We start from the raw sequence: 22,753 nt of genomic DNA on the forward strand, positions 1-22,753 counted from the left end.
AAAAACCTACTTAAATCCACGCGTACGAAGTCGCGGGCATAAACTAGTTTTGTTATAAATTATTATTTATAAGTACTCATTCCCACCAAGGACTTTTTTGGACTTACGTAATGTATTCAGGAAATTACGGGAAAAATGCAGTTACTTCCGATTTGGTCTTTGACGTAATATTGTAACGTAACTCCCTATCAGTTCACAGACATTGAGACAGATAGCTTGATAAGGTAATGATAAAGGATAATACGTTGATTTTATCACATATTATTGTGATGGAGTGATTTTGTGACTTATTCTTATACTTATCACAGATTTTATATTACAGATTAAGGCCGTATAGGGCTAGTACCAGTTGTGGTAACTTTGACTCGTTTTCGATCGCGTACCTCAAATATTTGTACTATAATGAATAGAACCAGGCGTTACGTTGCCGAAGTCTATGATAGATAAGTAGGTATACATGGAATAAGAAGCTTAATTCGCTATAATCCGGCAAACAGACAAATCTGTATGGTACAACTTGCAGCATGTCATGCGCCGTCCGCCTTCCCACTACTACTCATGTAGGAAAATCAAGCAACCATCAATTACAGTAATTGCTTGCGTGTAGTGATATGTGGTGGTTTTTTATCGAAGAAAAAGAAGACTGTACATTACGTGGTAGAAAATAATGTACATCAACCTAGAATGAGATTTCGGCTTTGTAGAACGTTGTCTCCGTCACTCATACCTATGTGACGTTTTGTCGGTCTCAATGACAGATACAACGCTCTACAATTGATTGCATGTATTAGATTATAATGGGGCTGACATGCATATAAATATAAAAGCCCCTAAATAAATAAAGAAAAAAAAACGCTTTCTTTCTATTCTAAATATATATAAAAGGAAAAGGTGACTGACTGACTGACTGACTGTATGACTGACTGACTGACTGATCTATCAACGCACAGCTCAAACTACTGGACGGATCGGGCTGAAATTTGGCATGCAGATAGCTATTATGACGTAGGCATCCGCTAAGAAAGGATTTTTGAAAATTCAACTCCTAAGGGGGTGAAATAGGGTTTTGAAATTTTGTAGTCCACGCGGACGAAGTCGCGAGCATAAGCTAGTCTCTTTCTAAAGGTCCGATGTACATTATTTTCTGGCGCCTACTGTAGCAACCCTACGTTTTAGTATAAAAACGTATACACATTGGACTTTACCTTGAACTCGTGATTTTTATCAGCTGACATAGATTCGATGAAAACCTTCTCAATGTTGTATGCAACAATTAGATAATTTTGACCACTATCTACTCTAGTCTACACCAGGGTTTTTACGGATGCCAACATTTTGCCATTCGCGGATGCGGATTATTAGAAGTTCACATCCGTGTATGCGGATGCGGATGTAGATGTCTGAATGAATGCGAATGTTCCGCATTTGCGGATGCGAATACCCGCATAATATTACTCTTGTATACATAATAAGTATATTGGGTAATAAATTAAATTATTTTTTACTTTTTAGTGTTTGTGGTTATTGAAGTCGGTTTTTGTTATCTTTTTTCTTACCGACAGGTTTTAAAACCTGGAAAGGAAACAAAAACCCTGCGTTTGTGCAAATTAATTTTCAAGTCCATGTTTCTGGTCGTGAATCTAAATATAGCGGAGTTAAAGAAGTATTATATCGTTAGCAGGATCTGGTTAATAGGGTAAATGCCCCAGTTATGCTCCGTCACTAATAAGCGTGTATTTCTAGCTGTCCGTCCATCCCACGGAGAGTTTTCAATGTCATACTATGATAATGGACATGAGTTAAACCATATAAAACCTAAGAGTTAGTTATAAGACCCGCAAATTGCTAATGCGCGTGGCCGCCATTTTAGTGACGTCAGCACTAGACTGAAGTTTTGAACTGATGGTATATTTTTATTTCGGCTGACGTCAAAATGTCGTTATTTCGATGTTAATAAGACATGGTTCCAGCGCAATAGCCATTTGCGGGACTTGTAAGTCATTCATATTATAATAATTTCTTGTAGAATAAAACTATATGTAGGATTTTCCCGCAACTTCCCGCATACTTTTAGTAGATAAATACAATAACTTTAATGTCTCAATATGAGTTATGACGTCTTTTTTACGTATTTTGGATAACTTTCTTCTGAAACAGAAACACGATTGCTCCAAATATCTAATTTTTTATAGTTTAATTGAAAAGGGTAATTAATTAATTACTATTAAATTTTTTTTTAATATGAGATAGTTACATTATTCCCGACTGATATAGGCTTTATTTCAAAAAATTTAGAGATTCCTACGAAAATTGTAATAAGCCAGGTACCCGTGCGAAGTCGGGACGCGGCGAGTCGCTACTGCCTAGTATTATATATTATTTTTTTAGATTAAAGAGGCTACGTAGTACGTACCTACCTCCCGACTATGTAAGTAAGTTTATTCATTGTGGCTAATTCCTTTGTACACAATCTCTAAACTAAACTAAAATATCACGTCTAAATCTATTGCTATCCCTTTCATAATGTTGCTTGCGGAAAAGGAAAGCACTAGATTTAGACCTGTTAATTTAGTTTAGTTTAGAGATTGTGTACTAGAGAATCGGCCCCAATGTGCACATAAATTTGTAAAAAAACCACACACATATTTTTAAAATAGCTAGTTACCTACCTACTTAAACTTAAGCAGAAAACTCTTTAAGTTATAACTTTGCCATTTGCGTGATATGTGATTGTTGAATGAAATAATCATTAGCTAATTGAAGGTAAAACCACTTAGTGACTTTGTAACTTCAAAGTCGGCTACGAAGCGATAATCGCGCGGCGGTACGTCGGGGAGCGAGAGGAAGAGCCAATTGTGGTCACTGACTCAATCACGATGTATGACCCATATGCTGAAAAAAACGTACGGTCTTTCGCTCTTTTGAGATCTGGCTAAAATTCACCATTTTTAGTATGACAAACTTAAAAGAAAAGCGGTAATAGTCTAGTGATTAAGACGTTGTCTACTATTCGGAAGATTGGGGGTTCGATCCCGGGCACGTACTAACTTTACAGAGTTATGTGCGTTGTAAACAATTAATAAATAGCACTTGTTTTATTTTAAGGTAGATAACGGGTACACACAACGAATAATTTGATGTTTTTATTTGTCGATACTTCAACCCAATTGTACGGGTCGTGGTCACGACGGGACTCCAGTCCCGTCCCGTCCCGTCGTGACCACGACCCGTGCAATAAAAATCGTGGTATGTACCCGTTACCTACATTAAAATATATCGTTAAACCAAGCAATAAGCTTTTAAATATCACTTGGTAAACATCGTGAGGAAACCTGCATGCCTGAGAACTGTCCACAATGTTCTCGAACGTGTATGAAGTCTGTTACTAGTGGACTACAGCCTAAACCCTTCTGGTTATGAGAGGAGACCCGTACTCAGTAATGGGTTGACGATGGTTGATCATGATGATGATGTTGATGATGACTCAAAAGAAACGGAACTCTTATGGAATCACCTATGTATCCGGCTGTGTTTTCCACAGCTGTCGTAAGTACCTTACCTACTTACTGTTCGTATGATTTAAAATTTCACATTTCGCATGCGACAGCGAAACATCAACGGCTTTACGTTAAAGCCATAAAGGCGGTAATCGTTTCGCCACCGTATGCGAATGCGTCAGTATCCTGTGTAATAAAGGAGAAATACAAGGAATTGTATAAAACTGGCAGTGAACGACGAAACGTAACGTAACGTTTCTAGTGTGATGGGCGGTGCATATACAGGGTGTAACCAGAACGCTGGCAAAAACTAAGATAGGTGATAGTACTGATGATTACTGATATAATACTCTACAAAAAAATGCGATTTTTTTTAAAAAAAACCCATTAATTCGTAAAAGTTTACGATATATTGGAAATAAAACATCTGACTGACGCTACTGGTCAACCAACGTTGCTTAAGTAGCCACTCGGAGTCAATGCCGCGTTGTAGGCGGGGCATTGACCCCAGTTTTGCACGCTGTACGTTGCGGGTTTGAAAAATACAAAATCACTAAAACTACAAAATGAGGCAAATCGTTATTGTTATTGGATTGTGTTTAGGTAGTATAAGTTTTTGCTAGTGTTCTGGTTACACCCTGTATAAAAGCAAAAGCTGACTGACTTACTTACTGATCTATCAATGCACATCGCAAACCACTGGACGGATCAAGCTGAAAGGAGATGGACAAAAATTGTATGGAGGCGTGCCCCAGAATGAACAGAGATGATAATATATGTGCCATTTAATATATGTACAGAGATGATATAATATCTGCCATTTAATAGTAAACATCTTCTATTTTAAGAAAAAAATGTCGCATTTTGTTTTTCAGTCGTGGCATTAAGTATCATGATAGGCATAGTTCAGCCTGGGGCAAATTTTGTCCATCTCATTTGGCATGCAGATAGCTATTATGACGTAACCATCCGTTAAGAAAGTATTTTTAAAATTCAACCCCTAAGGGGTTAAAATAGTGGTTTGAAGTTTGTGTAGTCGACGCGGACAGAGTTGCGAGCATAAGCTAGCATAATGTAATATACCTAAGTACTTTAATTTTCCTTAAATTAGGTACATAAAAGTTAAACAAATAGCTTTTCGCTGACGATGCCTAAATCAAAAATAAATTATTTTTCAGTAGTTATTACATATAATTAATTCTTCCAAAATTCGTAAAAACCATATTTGCTGCTAGGTTTAAGTTTGCTAACCATTTTTTATTTTATCGATTTAACTAAAAAAGTACGTCAAATTACGTCAAATGTGTATGACGTCACATCTGTATAATTCGTACACATTTCTATAGGTACTAAGCGAGCGTTTTGACGTTTGTTAAAAGGTTTACCTATACCTAATGCTGTTTCTGTGCTTTCTGTGTTGTGTTCTGTGTTGTCTTTCAATGGAAGCATGTCACAAAGCAGCGCCCAACGACTATCGCAAGAGCATGTCGCGGCATTTGTCGCGGTGTATGTTTCAGACTTATTATTATCTACAAGGTCATTCGGAAAGGGGTCCTGACCTAAAATGGGGTCACAGGACTCTTTTATATACTGTTGTATGCACTATCGAACCAACCGCGATTTAGAGTCTCAATATCTCAAAAGCGTGGACTGAATTCCGAAAGATCGGTGGTTCAATGTTCATACCCCACCCGTTGCACTAAATTGTACCTATTCCTAACTTTACGGGTAAAGGAGTGGACTGAAAGCCGAAAGGTCGACGGTTCAAACCCCGCCCGTTGCACTATTGTCGTACCTACTCCTAGCACAAGCTTTCGCTTAGTTGGAGAGGAAAGGGGAATATCAGTCATTTAACATGGCAAATATTCTTTTAAAAAAAAAACTTCTGATTATTATAAACCTTAACATTTGAACATTTAATAACGATTGTGAATACTAATTTGAAACAAACTGTTATTTTTACTTATATTTTTCGGGCCGCTTTAGAAGCACTTATTACAACCCTGTACCTACTTAGATACTCATATGGCTGATTACATGCTGATTATAATCAATATATCATTATCTTACAAATCCAACAATTGACAATTAAAAAGTGTACAATTGGTACTTATTTTGAATAAATGATTCGCCTTTGACTTGACTTTGACGCAAGGAGGAGGTACACTTAGCATTACATTTTTAAAAGTGCTCACCAGTGATGTCCAGAAGGACTTGACCTGGTCGTGCGGGTAGAGGAAGATGTCCAGCAGCGCCCAGGAGCCGCGCCACACGAACACCACCAGCGAGCCCACCACCGTCACCGAGAACACGCAGTCCAGTATATACAGCGCCGTTTCTCTGCTGCTCTGTAACAAGTTGAAAGGCTTATGATCTATAGTCTACGACAGGTCGAGATTGCAATCCGGGAGGAAACGTCCACACACCCACACAGCCCCCACGGCAAGGCGGGTGACGTGCGGGTGTAAGGGATGTCCCCCCCGCCTCATACCCCGATTGTCATCTCTACCTGGCACGAACTGTACCTACCTATATTGGTAAAAGCACAAATCTATTTAAATAAATGTTTCTATCTGTGTCCGTCATAGACTTTGAAACCATCAAACCGATGTGCCACAAACCAGTTTTATTAGAAAGGCAATAATGCGAAGATGGTTTTAGACGGGCGGAAAATGAAATACGGTTTTTAGCGTAGTAGCACACGCTGGGTATCCGCTAGTCCCTACCCATATTATAAATACGTAAGTGTTTGTTCTTTGTAGGTTTGTCCTTCAATCATGTCGTAAGAAAGCAACGGATCGACGTGAGTTTTTGCATGGGTATAGTTAAAGACTTCGAGAGTGATATAGGCTACTTTTCATCCCAGAAAATCAAAGAGTTCCCGCGGGTAAAGCCACGCAAACGAAGTCGCGGGCTAGTATGTGATATATTAAAAGCTGAACAAAACAACAGATCCACGTTGCTACGAATCATGACCTGAATATCGTACAAGAAACTGCTTAGTGAACTATGATAATCCAATAAGTGACACTGTTCTAACTCGTCACTCGGCGAAGGTCAACGAATTACTATAATGGCTTATCTGCCAAACAAACGGGTCGAGAGTACTAACCTCATTTACAGTACGCGGCAGAAAGTAATGGACATCGACATTTAGAAGGAGATAGCAGATTTTTAGAGCGTTGTGACTGTCATTGACTACAGGATATATTTCGGAGAGTGTGCTCAGGAGCTGCTCGATCTTGTCCCTCCCTCACCTTTCTACCACCGTACCGCAAGACACTGGGCGAGTTTCCACCCCTATGTCGTCAACATTCCATCTTCGCGTACGAAACGCTTTGCGTCATCATTCCTTATACGCATGGCTAGGGTCTGGAATATTCTTCCTAGATCAGTGTTTCCTGCCAATTATAATCCGGGTATCTTTAAAACAAGAGTGAATAGGCACCTTCTAGGCAAACGCGTCCCATCTTAGGCCACATCATCACTCCCCATCAGGTGTGATCGAGGTCAAGCGTGCGCCTATAACGAATAAAATAAAAAAAAATTGAGACCGACAAAACGTCATATAGGTAGGTACGAGAATAGAATAGAATAGATTTTATTTGCTGATGATATGAGTACACAGGATGTTTACAATAAATTATAACTATAAGCGACGTTCATATTCTAGTACATATCTAGCATGCAAATGCATGAGTGGCAGAGAAAACGCTCTAAAATTCCAGCTGCAGAGACTATAGCCACAGTTCACGACAGTATAGTACGATGGCAATGAGGTGGGGGGACGCCCCGCACACCCGGTCGTCACCCGCGCTATCCCGCACCGAGTTAGCGCGGGGGCTGTGCGGGTGTGCAGGGCGTCCCCACCCGAATTGCCATCTCGACGCTATCTTTGACGCTAGGTAAGGCTACCTAGGATGGCCTATTATTCTTTGATTTCACGTCACCCATATCTAGGTTAAACCTACGAAAAATTCGCAGTATTAAAACGCAGTCAACTATAGGTAAGTGTCCCGAGTGCTTCTGACTGAAAATTTGTACGGTCGATTCGTACGGCCGAAAAGTTCAGTCCGACCCAAGACTACTCACGTAGCAGGGGTCAGAAATTACTTAATTTTTTTTAAAATCAAAATTACAAAAGAAAATTTGGGTTTGTATGCTGGAGTTCTATCCTAAACCATATATATAATAATAATTATTCTATATTTACATATTTCTAAATACTAAGAAATACAGCATCATTCTAAATACCTACCAACCCGACTACTCCTTCAGAGTTCTTTTTGCTTTTTTTTCTGTCATATTCTTTAACTTTTTATAACTGAGTTTGTACGGTTACACCTATTGCTACGTCAAAACCAGAAATGCATGCAATGTAAAGATTTCAAATGAACCGCTGTTCATTGAGGCTGTTATACCTAATCCATCTTTAATCAATTCCATAATATTATGCTACTTACAAGCAATGGGAAATGCAAATATTGCCATATCATTCATTGATAAGATTTGTAAATACCTTCCTGTCTAATGAACAAGCGTAAATGGTAACTAATCTTCAAGGTACAAAAGGTATGTCGAAATTTACGAAGGCTTATTGCTTTAAAATGATATCCCTAATCCTATAAATAAAAAAATATATAAAAAACAGATAGGTATCCAAAAAAAAATTGAAATTACGTTTCCTGCTGAACAGTGAGGAACAGGAGTGAAGATGATACTGCTAGTTTCGAGAGGCTCAATTTGAATGACATAAACCTACTTTGTCGTATCTATATATATAAAAGGAAAAGGTGACTGACTGACTGACTGACTGACTGAATGACTGACTGACTGACTGACTGATCTATCAACGCACAGCTCAAACTACTGGACAGATCGGGCTGAAATTTGGCATGCAGATAGCAATTATGACGTAGGCTTCCGCTAAGAAAGGATTTTTGAAAATTCAACTCCTAAGGGGGTGAAATAGGGTTTTGAAATTTTGTAGTCCACGCGGACGAAGTCGCGAGGATAAGCTAGTTAGTTTACAAATCGCGAAAAACCATATTAAATTTGAATTTCGCGGGCAGACCGTGTCTTGGGCCTTAAGTTTTTATTTTAAGAAATAGCGATGGGCGATTGTTACAAACAATAGAATGAATCGAACAATTGATAAAGGCTCCCCCACACAGGCGCGTTATTATAGGTCGATAATATCGCATGCGTTATTGCGATATCTGTTTTCAGTACATTTTGTATTAAGATGGTCATGTAGTAACACACTGCTGCGATAATAACGCCGCAAAAGTAGGACGTATTATCGCAGCAGTGTGTAACTACATGACCATCCTAATACAAAATGTACTGAAAACAGATATCGCAATAACGCATGCGATATTGTCGACCTATAATAACGAGCCTGTGTGGGGGAGCCTTTAATCGATTGTGGATTTATTCTCTTAACACAAAACACAAACGTATTAAAATCGTGAGGCGCAAGTCGCGCTGGGAGGCGGTACCTATGAAAAAAATGAAAATGAAAATGAAAATCTTTTTTATTCGTATAAACTTTTACAAGTGCTTACGAATAGTCGGATGCATCTACCACGCACCTAGCACGCGAAGATGCGCGGTCGGACGACAGAGGTACAGAGAGGTACCGACTTTTTATTTTATTTAGTTCAATTTAATAATTGCTTTCTTTCAACTGCGGTGAAGGTTACGCTACGCGCTTTTAATTAGGGCTCCGTACCCCACAAAGAACCCTTATAGATCAATTTGTTGTCTGTCTGTCATGTTTGTCAAGAAAAGGGAATCAAAATCAATAGGGTATTTCCCGTTGACCTAGAATCATGAATTTTGTAGGTGGTCAATTAGTTTATTAAATCAAATAGGTATATAGATGGCACTGTCCTTCTTTAAATTGCAATGGTCTGCATAAAAGTGTTAAGTGAGTATATCTTCTACGGTGATATGGTTGGGTTGGTACGTAATGTATTTAATTTAGTTGTGAAAATGTCTTGACTGGTAAGAAAAAATATTCTTTGTTCAATACTGGTTCATTATGATGATGAACCAGTATCGAACAAAGAAAATTTATTTTTACTACGTAACCAGTCAAGACATTTTCACAACTAAATTATTTTATTTAAAAAAAATATTGGTATCGTACAAATAATAAAAAGTCTTCTCACGTGTTTCGTAGTAAGACAAAACATTATTTGCACAAAACTGGTTACGAAACTCTGGTATCGTATGCAACCGGAGCGACTAGGTACCACGGTATTCCAACAGGTGTGATTTGCTCATAAAAACTTTCGGGTTATGCTTCACTCACAGATTTCAGTGGTGCTACGAAATAACGTAGCGCGCGGCTACGATATTTCTGTATATAAAAATGAATCACTGAATGTGTTGCTGATCGTAAATCTCGAGAACAGCTGAACTGATTTATTTTTTCATTATAATTCTTGAAGTAGGTACGAGGATGGTTTTTACGGAGAGAAAAATTTAAAAAATGTGAATCGACTGTTAGGCGGTACGAAGTTCGCCGGGGCAGCTAATAAATAAAAGTTAACGCTTATCCCAGAACTTTAACTACTTAATACCTATGCCATTATTGTTTTTATAAGAAGTAAAACAAAAAGTTTTCTAGATTTTGTTTAACCTCATTGTGCCAGATAAATTTACACTTCGCATTTTATGTACATACCGTTTTGTAAAACGTAGGCGCCTCAAAATAGTCTTCCGCTGCGTCAACTGTTATGCCAAAAGGTGCTGAATTCACGTTCCTCAGAGTCCTTAAAGCCATTACAGCCAGTGTGGATGCGATCGTCGACATGAAAATCGACCGAGTATCTTGCAGGACGAATTCAAGCAGGTTCCACACACCTCTGCAAGCTGCAACGTTCACTACAGCCGCAAAACAAGTATACAGTCTCGTTAAGATGAAGTACTTCGCCTTTCCTGCGTCAGGCTTCAATTTCGTTTTCCCAAATTCTTGAAAAAAAGACAGCAGGAGACCGAATATCATTCCGAAAGCGGTAGTCCATATCGCGCTTAGAAGACGATCATCTGGATAAATGTACATGTCAATCAAAGCCCATGTCGCCTTCCAGTAAATGATTATCAAAGGCCCCGCTATAAAAACTGTGAACAGGACATCGACGACCTCCAAGATGGCTTCGATCTTCGGTCCGACGAATGATTCCACGATCAAAATAGTGCTTCCCCGCATATCTGGCGATTGAGTGCGCAGGGTCAAATGTAGACGCGAATATACTTGTTATAGGTATCAACTGTGTTCCGAACTGTATGAAGCACGATCCAGATAATCCCGCGAAATTTCAAATTACACTTTCGTTCCTGTCTTTTCGTAGCTGTCAGGAAATCCCTCGGCTCTGGATCCAGAAATATTTCGTTTCCAGGTCTTTGTATTTCCGAACGAAATGATAGATTGGCGCCATAAACTTATTTCGAGATTAAACAAGAGTTTTCAACGACTTTAACTTCCGCGTTATCATAATTTTATTAAACACAAAAAAATATAACACAACTGCTCGTTGCCTGAATATATTATGAAAAGATAAAAAATAAGGAAAAGATTGAAAATAAGATTACTAGGAAATACCCGTCAAATATTAGCTATTTTCCAATGCAGTATGGATGGATCTGAAATTTCGCGGTTTTATATATTATATTGCACTCGTCCAAGCCAGATAAAGCCCTAAACAAATAGGTGTTCCGTATTTTTTTTTAAATATTCAATGTTTTGAGTAATTAGTTATACGCCTAAGCTTTGAAAATAAAACTTCATGCGCGTATCTACTCTTGTGTTAATTGTAAACGTTAAAAAACATTATTATTAAACATTATACCTTTAACAAATAAGTAAGGAAAGTCGATAAGTTTTTGTTTATTTTTGCCACAGAACCCTAAATCAATTTTTATTTATGACATCCGGATAGTAAAGATATCTTGTAGCTGATAAATAATTAAATGATATGTGTACATCATTGATTTCACGACGATTGACAGGTAAATAACCAAATTTTATTTTCTATTAATAAATAGGCTGGCATTTCCTATATCGCCGATTGTAATCAGAAATAATAAGTAATTAAAAAAATATATGACATATATACACGATCTTAATGATTTGTTATCTTAGTTGTAATGTAACTAATACAATAATATTATGAGCAATTATTGTATTTAATTATGTAACATCGACCATAAAATTGCTTCACCACTCTTAGGCGTAATGTCGTTTGCGCACCATAAAACTAGGTCTATTTTTGCAAACAAGACCAGTGTGAAAATGTATGGTCACATATTTTAATTTTGAAAAATTTATTCGTTAGGTCATATCACTCTTCAGTATACCCCCCCTATAAAATACTAGCTTATACACGCGACTTTGTCCGGGTGGACTACACAAACAAACCCCTATTTCACCCCCTTAGGAGTTGAATTTTCAAAAATCCTTTCTTAGCGGATGCCTACGTCATAATAGCTATCTGCATGCCAAATTTCAGCCCGATCCGTCTAGTAGTTTGAGCTGTGCGTTGATAGATCAGTCAGTCAGTCACCTTTCCTTTTAAATATTTAGATAATTAATATTGATTAAAATACTTAGCACGCTTTCTCACACAACCATACGTATACCATATGAGATAATTCTTAAAGTAAATCTGTGGGATCAGTGAGAGCCAGCAAACGTTAGAATTGTTTAGCAAATCGAGTTTCCAGATAATAACTAGGTACTTACGCTTCGTTTTTCTTTTGACAATAAATTTCATTTATTCGCGAAAAAAGATATTTTTCATCACTCTCTCCATAGGTAATTAGCAATTAAGGATGTAATTTCAAATTCTGCCTAGTTATAGTTTATACTTAAGTACATTTTAGTTTGTTCCGTGTTCCATAAATTACGTACCTACCTAGTTAGCGATTATATACTCTTTGCCTAGTTTTCATACAGGTACTATGCCCGTATGTTGTGGACATAATTTTTATTATAAGTGTTAATTTCTCATTGGAGACTGCTTAGTAATTGTAGCTAATTGTAACTGTTTGTCTCTACAAAATAAATAAAATTGAAATTAAAAAATTAAATTAGATAAAGTACGGGATACAAAACTACTCGACACTAGTACTGAGTACCAGTGTCAACTAGTTTGTTTTGTTTGAATACTTTATTGCACACACACGCACACACATAAACAATGAGAGAAATATACAAAAGAAAAAACTAAACTTATGCATTAGTGTGTAAAGTCGGTCTTTTCGATAAAGCTTTCCCTGAAAATCTTTGGTGAGAGGAGTCGTTAACAAACGGGTCGGTGCGGTAAAAAAAACCGGCCAAGTGCGAGTCAGGTTCGCGCAACGAGGGTTCCGTACTACAGTCGTATTTTTTCGACATTTTGCACGATAATTCAAAAACTATGATGCATAAAAATAGATAAAAATCTGTTTTAGAATGCACAGGTGAAGACCTTTCATATAATACCCCACTTGATATATGTAGTTATCTTATTTCAAAATTGAAAATACTACTTAATTATTAGTTTATGACTACAATTTTTTTTTTGGTGTGATGTTACCACAAATCACGGTTTTCAGATTTTTCCCCGTATGTCAGCTATAAGACCTACCTACCTGCCAAGTTTCATGATTCTAGGTCAACGGGAAGTACCCTGCAGGTTTCTTGACAGACCGACAGACAGACAGACAGACAGACAGATAGACACTAATAAGACAACAGCGCTTACCATTGCGCCAGGAAGGTCAAAACGTCTGTCCGTCCGTTTGTTTTTACGGCCCATCCGAATAATTTTAACGAAATTCGGTATAGGTAGAAATAGTTTGTATCCTGGAGATGGGCATAGGCTACTTTTTATCCCAGACAATCAAACAGATCCCACGGGGTTTTTAGAAACTTCATTCAACCTCACGACATCATCATTCATCTAGTAACATATATGGAATTATATCATAATGTGAATTTAGGTTTCTTTAAAATCCAGTGGGAACTCTTTAATTATCCGGGATAAAAAGTAGCCCATGTCCTTTTCCAGGATGTAAGCTAACTCTGTACTAAAAATCATCAAAATCGGTTAAACTGTTGGGCCGTGAAAAGCTAGCAGACAGACAGATACTTTCACATTTATAATATTATTATAAGTATAAGTATGGATATGCGATGATTCATAATATAATATTATTGTATTAAGTTAGTAACAGCTTTGATGTCTCGTAGTTACAGACTACAGTATAGGAAAGGAACCTTTTAAGTAATTTTGTACGAAACATATATAAAGTAGGTAATTATTATCAAGGATTAATTATATTGTTACAATTTCAGGTCCACTTTTTGGTACTACTTAACCAACTGTACACAAATAGTTTCGACTTCATTATAACTAAACACTCAAACATTTAGACACTGTTATTATACACTGTAGAGCAACAACTGTATATTTTATACCGCGTATTTTCACTATAAAATATATAAAATCCCATAACTTTTTTCTTTGCGCAATTTCATCGTAAAAGCGGACGAGCGCACTTCTACTGCCGTATAGATTTAACCATGCACTAAAGTATTTAATATATAAACAATTATAACAATATACTATCTTAGCGTTAGTGACAGCACAGAATAATATAGTGTGACAGTATGATAATAGTATTTTATGAAACGGTTGCATAATGGGTGGTTATTAAAACACGAGTTGTGAGTTTAAAAACGAGCCGTAAGTAAGTTTTTTAATAGTATCACATGAGTGTTTTTATTTAAATGGAAGATAAAATTATGAGTGTCTCTGACGATCTATGAAAAACAAAATATAGTATATAGATAGTAAATCGCAACACGATCGTTTAGCGTGTGTACACAACACACGTAGCTTTACACATACTCTTCCCAACGATCGCCACCATCAGCCTGTCTCATACAGCTAATTCTCGCCACCCTGTCGTCGTCTATTCATATTGCCGGGTGTCACCCCACACCACGCTTACTCTTATCTATCTCCAATCGCAATATCTAAATATATAAAAGGAAAAGGTGACTGACTGACTGATCTATCAACGCATAGCTCAAACTACTGGACGGATCGGGCTGAAATTTGGCATGCTATTATGACGTAGGCATCCGCTAAGAAAGGATTTTTGAAAATTCAACCCCTAAGGGGGTGAAATACAGGTTTGAAATTTGTGTAGTCCACGCGGACGAAGTCGCGATCATAAGCTAGTATAATGTATATTTTTTTATTTTTTAAAGAATATTAGCCATGCTAATCATGAATAATATTCCCGTTTCCCCTCCAACTAAGCGTAAAGCTTGTGCTAGGAGTAGGTACGACAATTGAGCTCCATTGTGCGGTGATAGCGTAGTAGTTAAGACGTCATATACGGGGGGTCGGGGGTTCGATGCCGGGCACGCACTTTTATCTTTTCGGAGTTAATATCACTTGCTTTAACGGTGAAGGAAAACATGGTGAGTTAACCTGCACGCCTGAGAGTTCTCCATAATTTTTTCATAGGTGTATAAAATCTGCCAATCCGCACTTGGCTATGATCAAAACCTTCTCACTCTGAGAGGAGACCTGTGCTCAGTAGAAGCCGGCGATGGTTTGGTGATGATAATGAATAGAACTCCAAATAGTATTTGCTCAGCATCGTAAAAACCCGCCATAAGTGAAAAGCTTAGCGAAAGGGGAACACTGTTATCATTAGATGATACGCGTCAAATTCAAACAAATATAGAGAGAGCCAGCGCGTGCCATACATTCGTTATTTTATAAAAGCTGAAAGTTTCTCTGTGTAGGTATTGTCCCCAACACAGGGAGGAACGATCAGCGACTATGAAGTTTGGATCATGGTACCTTTGGGAGTTAACAGGAAACAAACTATCGTGGCGACCCCTGCCTTTTTTGCCTGACTCTTTAATAAATGAAAGGGACAATAAGTGTCTGGTAATGCATGCCGTGATTTGTACTATTCCGAAGAAAATATAAAACATTAGACTTTATACTTTGACGTAATATTTTTTACACCTTTACTACCTGTTATCTCCCAAAGCCACTATGATTAAAACTTCATAGACGCGGATCGTTTCTCCTTAACTACAATACACAGCTGATAAACTTTCAGCTTTTATAAAATAACGGAGGTATGGCACGCGCTGGCTCTTAGTCCTTTAATTTAACATTCAAACTCCGTCATTTTGACACAGTTGTACCTATAACCATTTTAACCATGTTTTAATTCATTGAGAGAGGACCTGTCTGCCTAATTGATAAATGTAGGTATTTCGCTAAAATTTAGTTCCTTTTGTTCACCGTTTCTAATCACGAGCGAGTATGTACCCTGCAAACAATTTGTTATTTTTTCTTTTTCATTATTGGAATTAAATACAATTAAGTAAATACAATTTCAATAAGTTGTTGTGTTTGAGTTTCTAGGATGTTTCACTGTTTACTTATGGATATTTAAATTAAAGAGAAAATGTACCTACGACTTGAAAAAGAAGTATGAGCAGAAACTTTAGGTACAAACATTTCGCGCTCCTTACTTTTTTCCATTTATTTTATTTTGACATGACGAACCCCAGTTTAAAAAACCTAGCAAAGAACAAGACATTATAATAACTAACAACAAGATATTAATCTCGTTGCCTTCACATGAAAAATCTTCAAGAAATGCCGTGAAACCTGACTTAGAAGATTTTGCCAAAAGTTAGAAATTTACCAAAATTTTCAATTGATAAACCTGTGAGAACATTATATTATTAAGCACGTGTAAACTCTCTCTCAGATTATTGTGCAAGTATTTTATCAGTGTTATCGATATAGGATCAACCAAAAATCTGTTCTGTGATTATGATAACATAATATTCCTAGTATACAGATATAAACATAACAGATAATTGAGGTAGGTGTAACATCCTGTTATTCCCCGTCTGTCTGTAACAGATGCTTATCAGTTCTTTGATTTTAATCTGCACCAAATATCTAATTATTCGATGAAACATAGCTACGAATCATAGAGATAAAATGTTACTTATCTAGGCTTGATCGGCTTTTCCTTGGCTCACCTACTTATACCACAGGAGTTTCGACATCGAAGTATTATACTAACCGTCCTGAACAGTGCCAGAGTGAATTACTGTATTGAGTGTCATGGACAACGAACTACGTAATAATAATTATAATAGTCGAAGATTTTTATTATAATGCGTAGTATACTGCGTATTATTTTGCGTCTTTTTAATGAAAATCTTGCGGGCTTCTATTGAAGTTTCTGAAATAAAATAATATCCATCTCTAGGGAGCAAATCTCGTTGCCAAGTTTCTACAAAATCGGTTCAGCGTTTGAACCGTGAAAAGGTAACAGACAAACAGACACACTTTCGCACAGTACTGGTATGAAAGTACTAACCGGACAGTGTGTGGGACATTAAAGTAGTCTAGGGTCTTTACTTTTTACTTTCAGTAAATGTACGAGTAGGGTACCAACCGTCCGGAACATTGTGGGGACATTGAAATAGTCCTCGGGCGAATCGACTGCGACGGCGAAGGGCGCCGCGCATATGTTCCTCAAGGTCCTGAGCGCGGCGAGCGACAGCGTCGCAGCCACCGTCGTGGACATGAGCGTCCTGGCGCTGTCGCCCGTGCACTCGTTCAGCAGGTTCCACACGCCGCGCCACGCGCCCACGCACGCCGCGCCTGCCACGCAAGTGTACATCCTCGACACGACGTAGTACAGCAGCTTGCGGCGCGCCGGCCGCAGGTGCTCGCTGAGCTGGGTTTGAAACACGCAGAACACCAGGTCACAGCACAGACCGAAGGCCGCGCAAGCCGCCGCGCTAGCCACGGGCCACGCCGTCAGCACGTACAGGTCCATGAGCGACCACGTCGACTTCCAGTAGGTGACCACCGCCGGCGCCACTATCACACTAGCGAAGACCACATCCGCGAACTCTAGCAACGCGCCGTTCGTCTTGGAGGCGCCCGCGAGCGAGTCGCCGAGCCCGGCCGTGCTGCCACGCATTGCGGAGGAGCGAGTGCGCAGAGCCACGGGTCCACTACGACTACAGATTACGACTTGTATAATATAATTTACAATTACATTATCATCGCGTCCCGCGCGCTGACGTACGCTCGTTGGGATGTCTCCCTCTACATTCAGAGGATACGACTTTCTTCTGTTATCCACTCATTAATATCCACACTAATCACACTATATATTATTAAAACTTTTACGGGTGAAGTCTCGGGCATCACCTAGTTAAGTAATAAAAAAACCAAACGTGTCTGTGTGACTGATACCTTATCACTGCTAAACGGTTGACCTGACTTGAAATTTGTACAAATTGGCTCAGAGATAACTTACAATCTGGAGGCGAACATAAAATATTTTTATCTCAATAGAAAACAAAAAACAAACGGTTCCTACTTGATTTAAAAAATCTAAATCCAATCGGATGTAGTGGCGAGCAAAAACGAAGCTCATTGATACAGTACCAAATTATTGATATCAATGTTTCAAGATGTTAAGATAAGTGTTTGGAGTCGTAACCATTTAAAAAACCGGCCAAGTGCGTGGTGCGCAGTGTAGGGTTCCGAAGTCACAATTAACCTCGAAAAACAGATATTACTCCTTAACTGTGAACCCTACTTAGCCATGATAGTTTTCCATTAAAATTGATTGTATATATTACTGCTGTAAATTTTTTCACGTTCCTAAATACTACCATTTGGCTGATAGAGGGGTAGATACACTTGACTCTAATAAAAATTAGCACATTAAAACATCATATTTTACAAACGGATCTAGAAATCGAAAAATGATGCTCCCACACCCACAGTATTTTTAAAAGACCTATTCAACGATACCCCACACTGCAGGGTAGACGAGAAAAAAAAATTCATCCTCACTTTATATGGTCATCTACTGCTGGATATAGTCTCTTGTTTGGACTTCCACGCGTCACGGTCTTGCACCGTCTGTATCCAGCGGCCCACTGCGACTCCCTTGTCGTCTGACCTAGTGGAGGGTTGCCAACGTTGGGCTTTCCGGTGCGAGGTCGCCATTTTAGAGCTTCGGGACACCAATCACGTAGAGAAACTTCGAGTACAGTTCCACCACCCGCTGAGTGATCTCTGAGCTTGTTATGAGGCTCATAGCTAGCAACCATGCCTCGGAGAGTCGGGCCCATATGTCATCACTCGCACTTGTTTTGTTTGAAGAGCATCAGTAGAGCAGGTCTTCAAGCACTGAGGAATTTAGGACGAGAAGACATCTTGAAGCTTTTCAAAGGCTGCCCAGCCGAGTTATTATCGGCGGTCAAACTCTACCTCGAAATTGGACCTTCCTAGCTGGATTGTGTATCCCAGGTCTAGCATACAATACATATCGCAGGTCGCATGTTGCAGGTCTAGGTGTATATGCGCGTCTACAATTTCGAGTGCAGAGATCTCAACGACTACTGGATGAGACGGGACATGAGCATTAGAGTCATGCGCAGTCACGCTACGCTTACTTGTGCGCATTTACGCCTATGGCGATCATGGCCTACCCACTGCCACTTCGGCTTGAAAATTGTTTGGGCTATGTCAGCAACCTTGGTTTTGTTGCAGTCTTCTAATGGTCTTAATAAATACACCTGTATGCAAGGCCTGTAATGCCCACTAATAGGACTGGCCTGGAAATAGCTTACCTTCTTCTGGAATCGGGTGACGAATATGCAGGTGGGCTTCTCGCCGTCAGTCACGAGGAAGAATTGAAGCGCGAGCATGTTGCGCAAGGAGCGGAGACTATCTATGCAGCAGTAGTCCAGGACTGTGATGCGGCTAATTGGCCTGGAAATAGCTCACCTTCTTCTGGAACCGGGTGGCAAATATGTAGGTGGGCTCCTTGCCGTCAGTCACAAGGAAGTACGGTGGCGCGAGTATGTTGCGTGAGGAGCGGAGACTGGCTATGCAGCAGTAGAGCAGTACTGTGATGCCCGCCAATAGGACTGACCTGGAAATAAATAAAAATACCTTTTTGTAATTTGATTTTGTGTCTATTAGCTGATGTCCACAAATTTATCTGACGAATTTTTTCAATCCCCTTTAAAAGTCGGTTTTCCAACATAATATTATGACCGTTTCCAGAATGCTTTCGCCAAGATCGATGATTAGGCATTGAGTCTAAGAGGAAGTAATCTATACTATAATAATATATACAAGGTACCTACCTGCGAGGGTTGTCAGGATCAGGAAAGACGGCGTTAACCAGACTGTCCAGAAGCCACCAGCCGCCGCGCCAGTGCATGATGCAGGCGAGCAGAAAGATGTAAGTGTACACGCGGCTCAATACGCGCTCGCGCAGCCACCTGCCCGCCCGCCCTTCACCCCACGCATTCTTAGATCGTGCTAGGAGTTGCGATCTGAAAAATATAAACTGCAACTTTAAACTTCTTTCTACACTTTCTTTATAGTAAAACTAAAGGATACCTGGCGTGTACACCTACGCTAAAACCATCTTCTCATTATTGCCTTTCTAATGAAACTGGTTTGGAGAATATCGGTTGGAGGGTTTCAAAGTCTATAACGGACACAGGCAGATTTTTTTCTATACATTTAGACAAGAGTGAATAGGCATCTTCAAGGTAAGCGCATGTCCCATATTAGTCCACATCACCACTTTCCATGAGGTGTGATTGTGGTCAAGCGTGTGCCTGTAAAAAAAATGGAATCTACTTCTTCGTCTGTATTGGAATTTATTTTATCAGAAATTTACCAATTTAGGTCCCATGAAATTTCTGGAGAAATCTTTCTTGGCAGAATAACAAATGGCTTTGCTTTCTAGTTTTGTCGAAATGTCGAACGCCAAGTTTATATGTAAGTACTAGGGAATGCATGAATGGAATCAGCTTTCTGCCACAGCAGTATAATATTTGCTAGCCTTGAGATTTACGTCTTAGTGGCGTCACCACGAAGCTTGTGAATATTATGGCGTCGCCTGGAAGTTACCTGATCAAAGCGAAGGACACGTGTATGACGATGCCCAGGATGTATATCTGCGCGTGCGGGAACCACTCGGGGTGCAGCTCCATGGTACCCCACATGCCGCTCGACACGCTTACCGCCTGTGGCGCCCCTGCGACGCTTGAGAATATGGCGTCGCCTGGAAGTTACCTGATCAAAGCGAAGGACACGTGTATGACGATGCCCAGGATGTATATCTGCGCGTGCGGGAACCACTCGGGGTGCAGCTCCATGATGCCCCAAGTGCCGCGCCACACGCTAACCGCCTGTGGCGCCACCACGAAGCTTGAGAATATGGCGTCGCCTGGAAGTTTGTAAACAATCAATGAAAGTAACACGGAGTGAAGTAAAGGCTGAGGTGCCGGATTTATTTCATGAGATCTATAAGTAGTAGATATTGTTAAAAGCAACTATATCTTCTTTTCTCAGACTTTACTTATAGTTAAATACAGACAAATTAATGCCTCAGAACTGGGCGCGTTTGAAACCTTCGTAGCTTTAGTTTTTAAGTTCGCGTAAAAATTATCTATATATTATCTTACAAATTCAACAACTGACTTTCAAAAAGTGTAATTTATTACCTATTTTGAATAAACCATTTGATTTGATTTGAGACATAAGTACGCTCTATAACTCAGCTTGAAAATAAAGTTAAGCAAAAATATGACCCTCAAATGTACGAATACGTAGTAGGTACGTAGTAGGTACGTATAACCATATTATGTTGACATTTATACGAATAAGTACTAGTGGCTACGCGCGACCAAGTAGATAACTTTACAAAGCTAACCGATTCCAAAGCGGGCTTCCCGACAGTCGCACTCAGTAATTTGTTCAACTTCAACACGGGTGTCCTCGTTGTTCACAATCTTCGCAGGCGTCACTTGAGGAAGGAGGTTGTCGTTTACGTTCGGTGGCATCTGAAAAAATAAACGATACACTCCTGTAGTCTTCGCACGAGTTTACACAACTCAAATACATTGATAATTTTCTAATATCGAAACAATATGTCAGAGTAAAATTTACCTAGCAGCCTCATATATTTTAAGGTTTAAGTTCTTCCAGATATCTTTAAGTGAACTGACAGAAAAATCCAGCGTGGCTGCCCAACATTTTGTAAAACTTCGTCAAACCTTCAACTAGTCGATATTCCAAACAAAGTTATCGACTTTAACGAGTATGGGTTACTTGTGATAATGTATGGAGCGAAGACGTGGATAGAGACAGCTCGCCTTTTTAAAGTTGCTCAGCGGACTGTATTGGTTGTCTCTTTGAGGGATATAATCTGCAAAGAGGAAAACCGTAGCACTACCAAAGTTGCTGACATAGCCCAGATGATTAGCAAGCTGAAATGACACAGAAAGCCAACAACCTTAAATATGTCAAACACATCTCTACACTCTACAATCCCAAACGGAAATATTGTAAAACAAAAATACCCTACCAAATAAACGACTTTAGAGCTTTTAGGTCTTTTTTACTGCGACACTGATGTCAAAGTGTTTTATGGTTTCAATGCTTGAAATCTATCAACCAAGTCGATATTTGCAAACTCGCCCTAAGCTGTTTTGATTTCGTAAAGTAGGACACGAGTGGTCGGACAGTGGTGGTGGTACGACGATCAATAAATTGTGGAATGTAGAGTCTATAGTTAGGGTGGTTAGTTGTTTTTAATATCATTCAGTCATCGTGTCGTAATTACAGCTTTTTAGGGTTCCGTACCTCAAAAGGAAAAACGGAACCCTTATAGGATCACTTTGTTGTCTGTGTACTTCCAGGGTACTTCCCGTTGACCTAGAATCATGAAATTTGGCAGGTAGGTAGGTAGATCTTATAGCTTGCTTTAGGGGGAAAATCTGAAAACTGTGAATTTGTGGTCACATCACACAAAAATAAAATTGTGGTCATAAACTAATAATTAGTATTTTCAATTTTCGAACTAACATAACTACTTATATCAAGTAGGGTATCATATGAAAGGACTTCACCTGTGGATTCTAAAACAGAATTTTATTTATTTTTATGAATCCAATTTTTTATTTATTTTTGATTTATCGTGCAAAATGTCGAAAAAATGCGACTGTACTACGGAACCCTCGGTGAGCGAGCCTGACTCGCACTTGGCCGGTTTATTTCTTTTCAGCAAGTTTTTTAAATAAGTTTGCTTCAACATTTTCGAAAAATCCTTGTTAGGTATCTCATTTCAAAAAAAAACCGGCCAAGTGCGAGTGT

General features: G+C 39.0%; 1 protein-coding gene across 5 annotated transcripts in view; it reads right to left on the reverse strand.

Annotated features, from left to right (window-relative positions):
• Positions 1 to 20,655, reverse strand: part of fusl (fuseless) — a 28,428-nt gene extending 7,773 nt beyond the window's left edge. The window contains exons 1-4 of one of the 5 annotated variants that reach the window (XM_069500148.1): positions 20,507 to 20,655; positions 19,729 to 19,920; positions 19,364 to 19,511; positions 5,693 to 5,845 (exon numbers count right to left, since the gene is read on the reverse strand). In XM_069500148.1, coding sequence (XP_069356249.1) covers positions 5,693 to 5,845; positions 19,364 to 19,511; positions 19,729 to 19,920; positions 20,507 to 20,601 — 588 coding nt within the window. In that variant the 5' untranslated portion in view covers positions 20,602 to 20,655. Of the gene's footprint in view, positions 1 to 5,692; positions 5,846 to 10,191; positions 14,083 to 17,003; positions 17,629 to 19,363; positions 19,512 to 19,728; positions 19,921 to 20,506 lie in introns of those variants that run through there. The other 4 variants (XM_069500146.1, XM_069500147.1, XM_034971335.2 and 1 more) reach the window with 4 other exon arrangements.
• Between the last annotated feature and the right edge of the window lie 2,098 nt (positions 20,656 to 22,753).

Source organism: Maniola hyperantus, chromosome 8 (assembly GCF_902806685.2).
Source record: "Maniola hyperantus chromosome 8, iAphHyp1.2, whole genome shotgun sequence".
Lineage (NCBI taxonomy): Eukaryota > Metazoa > Arthropoda > Insecta > Lepidoptera > Nymphalidae > Maniola > Maniola hyperantus.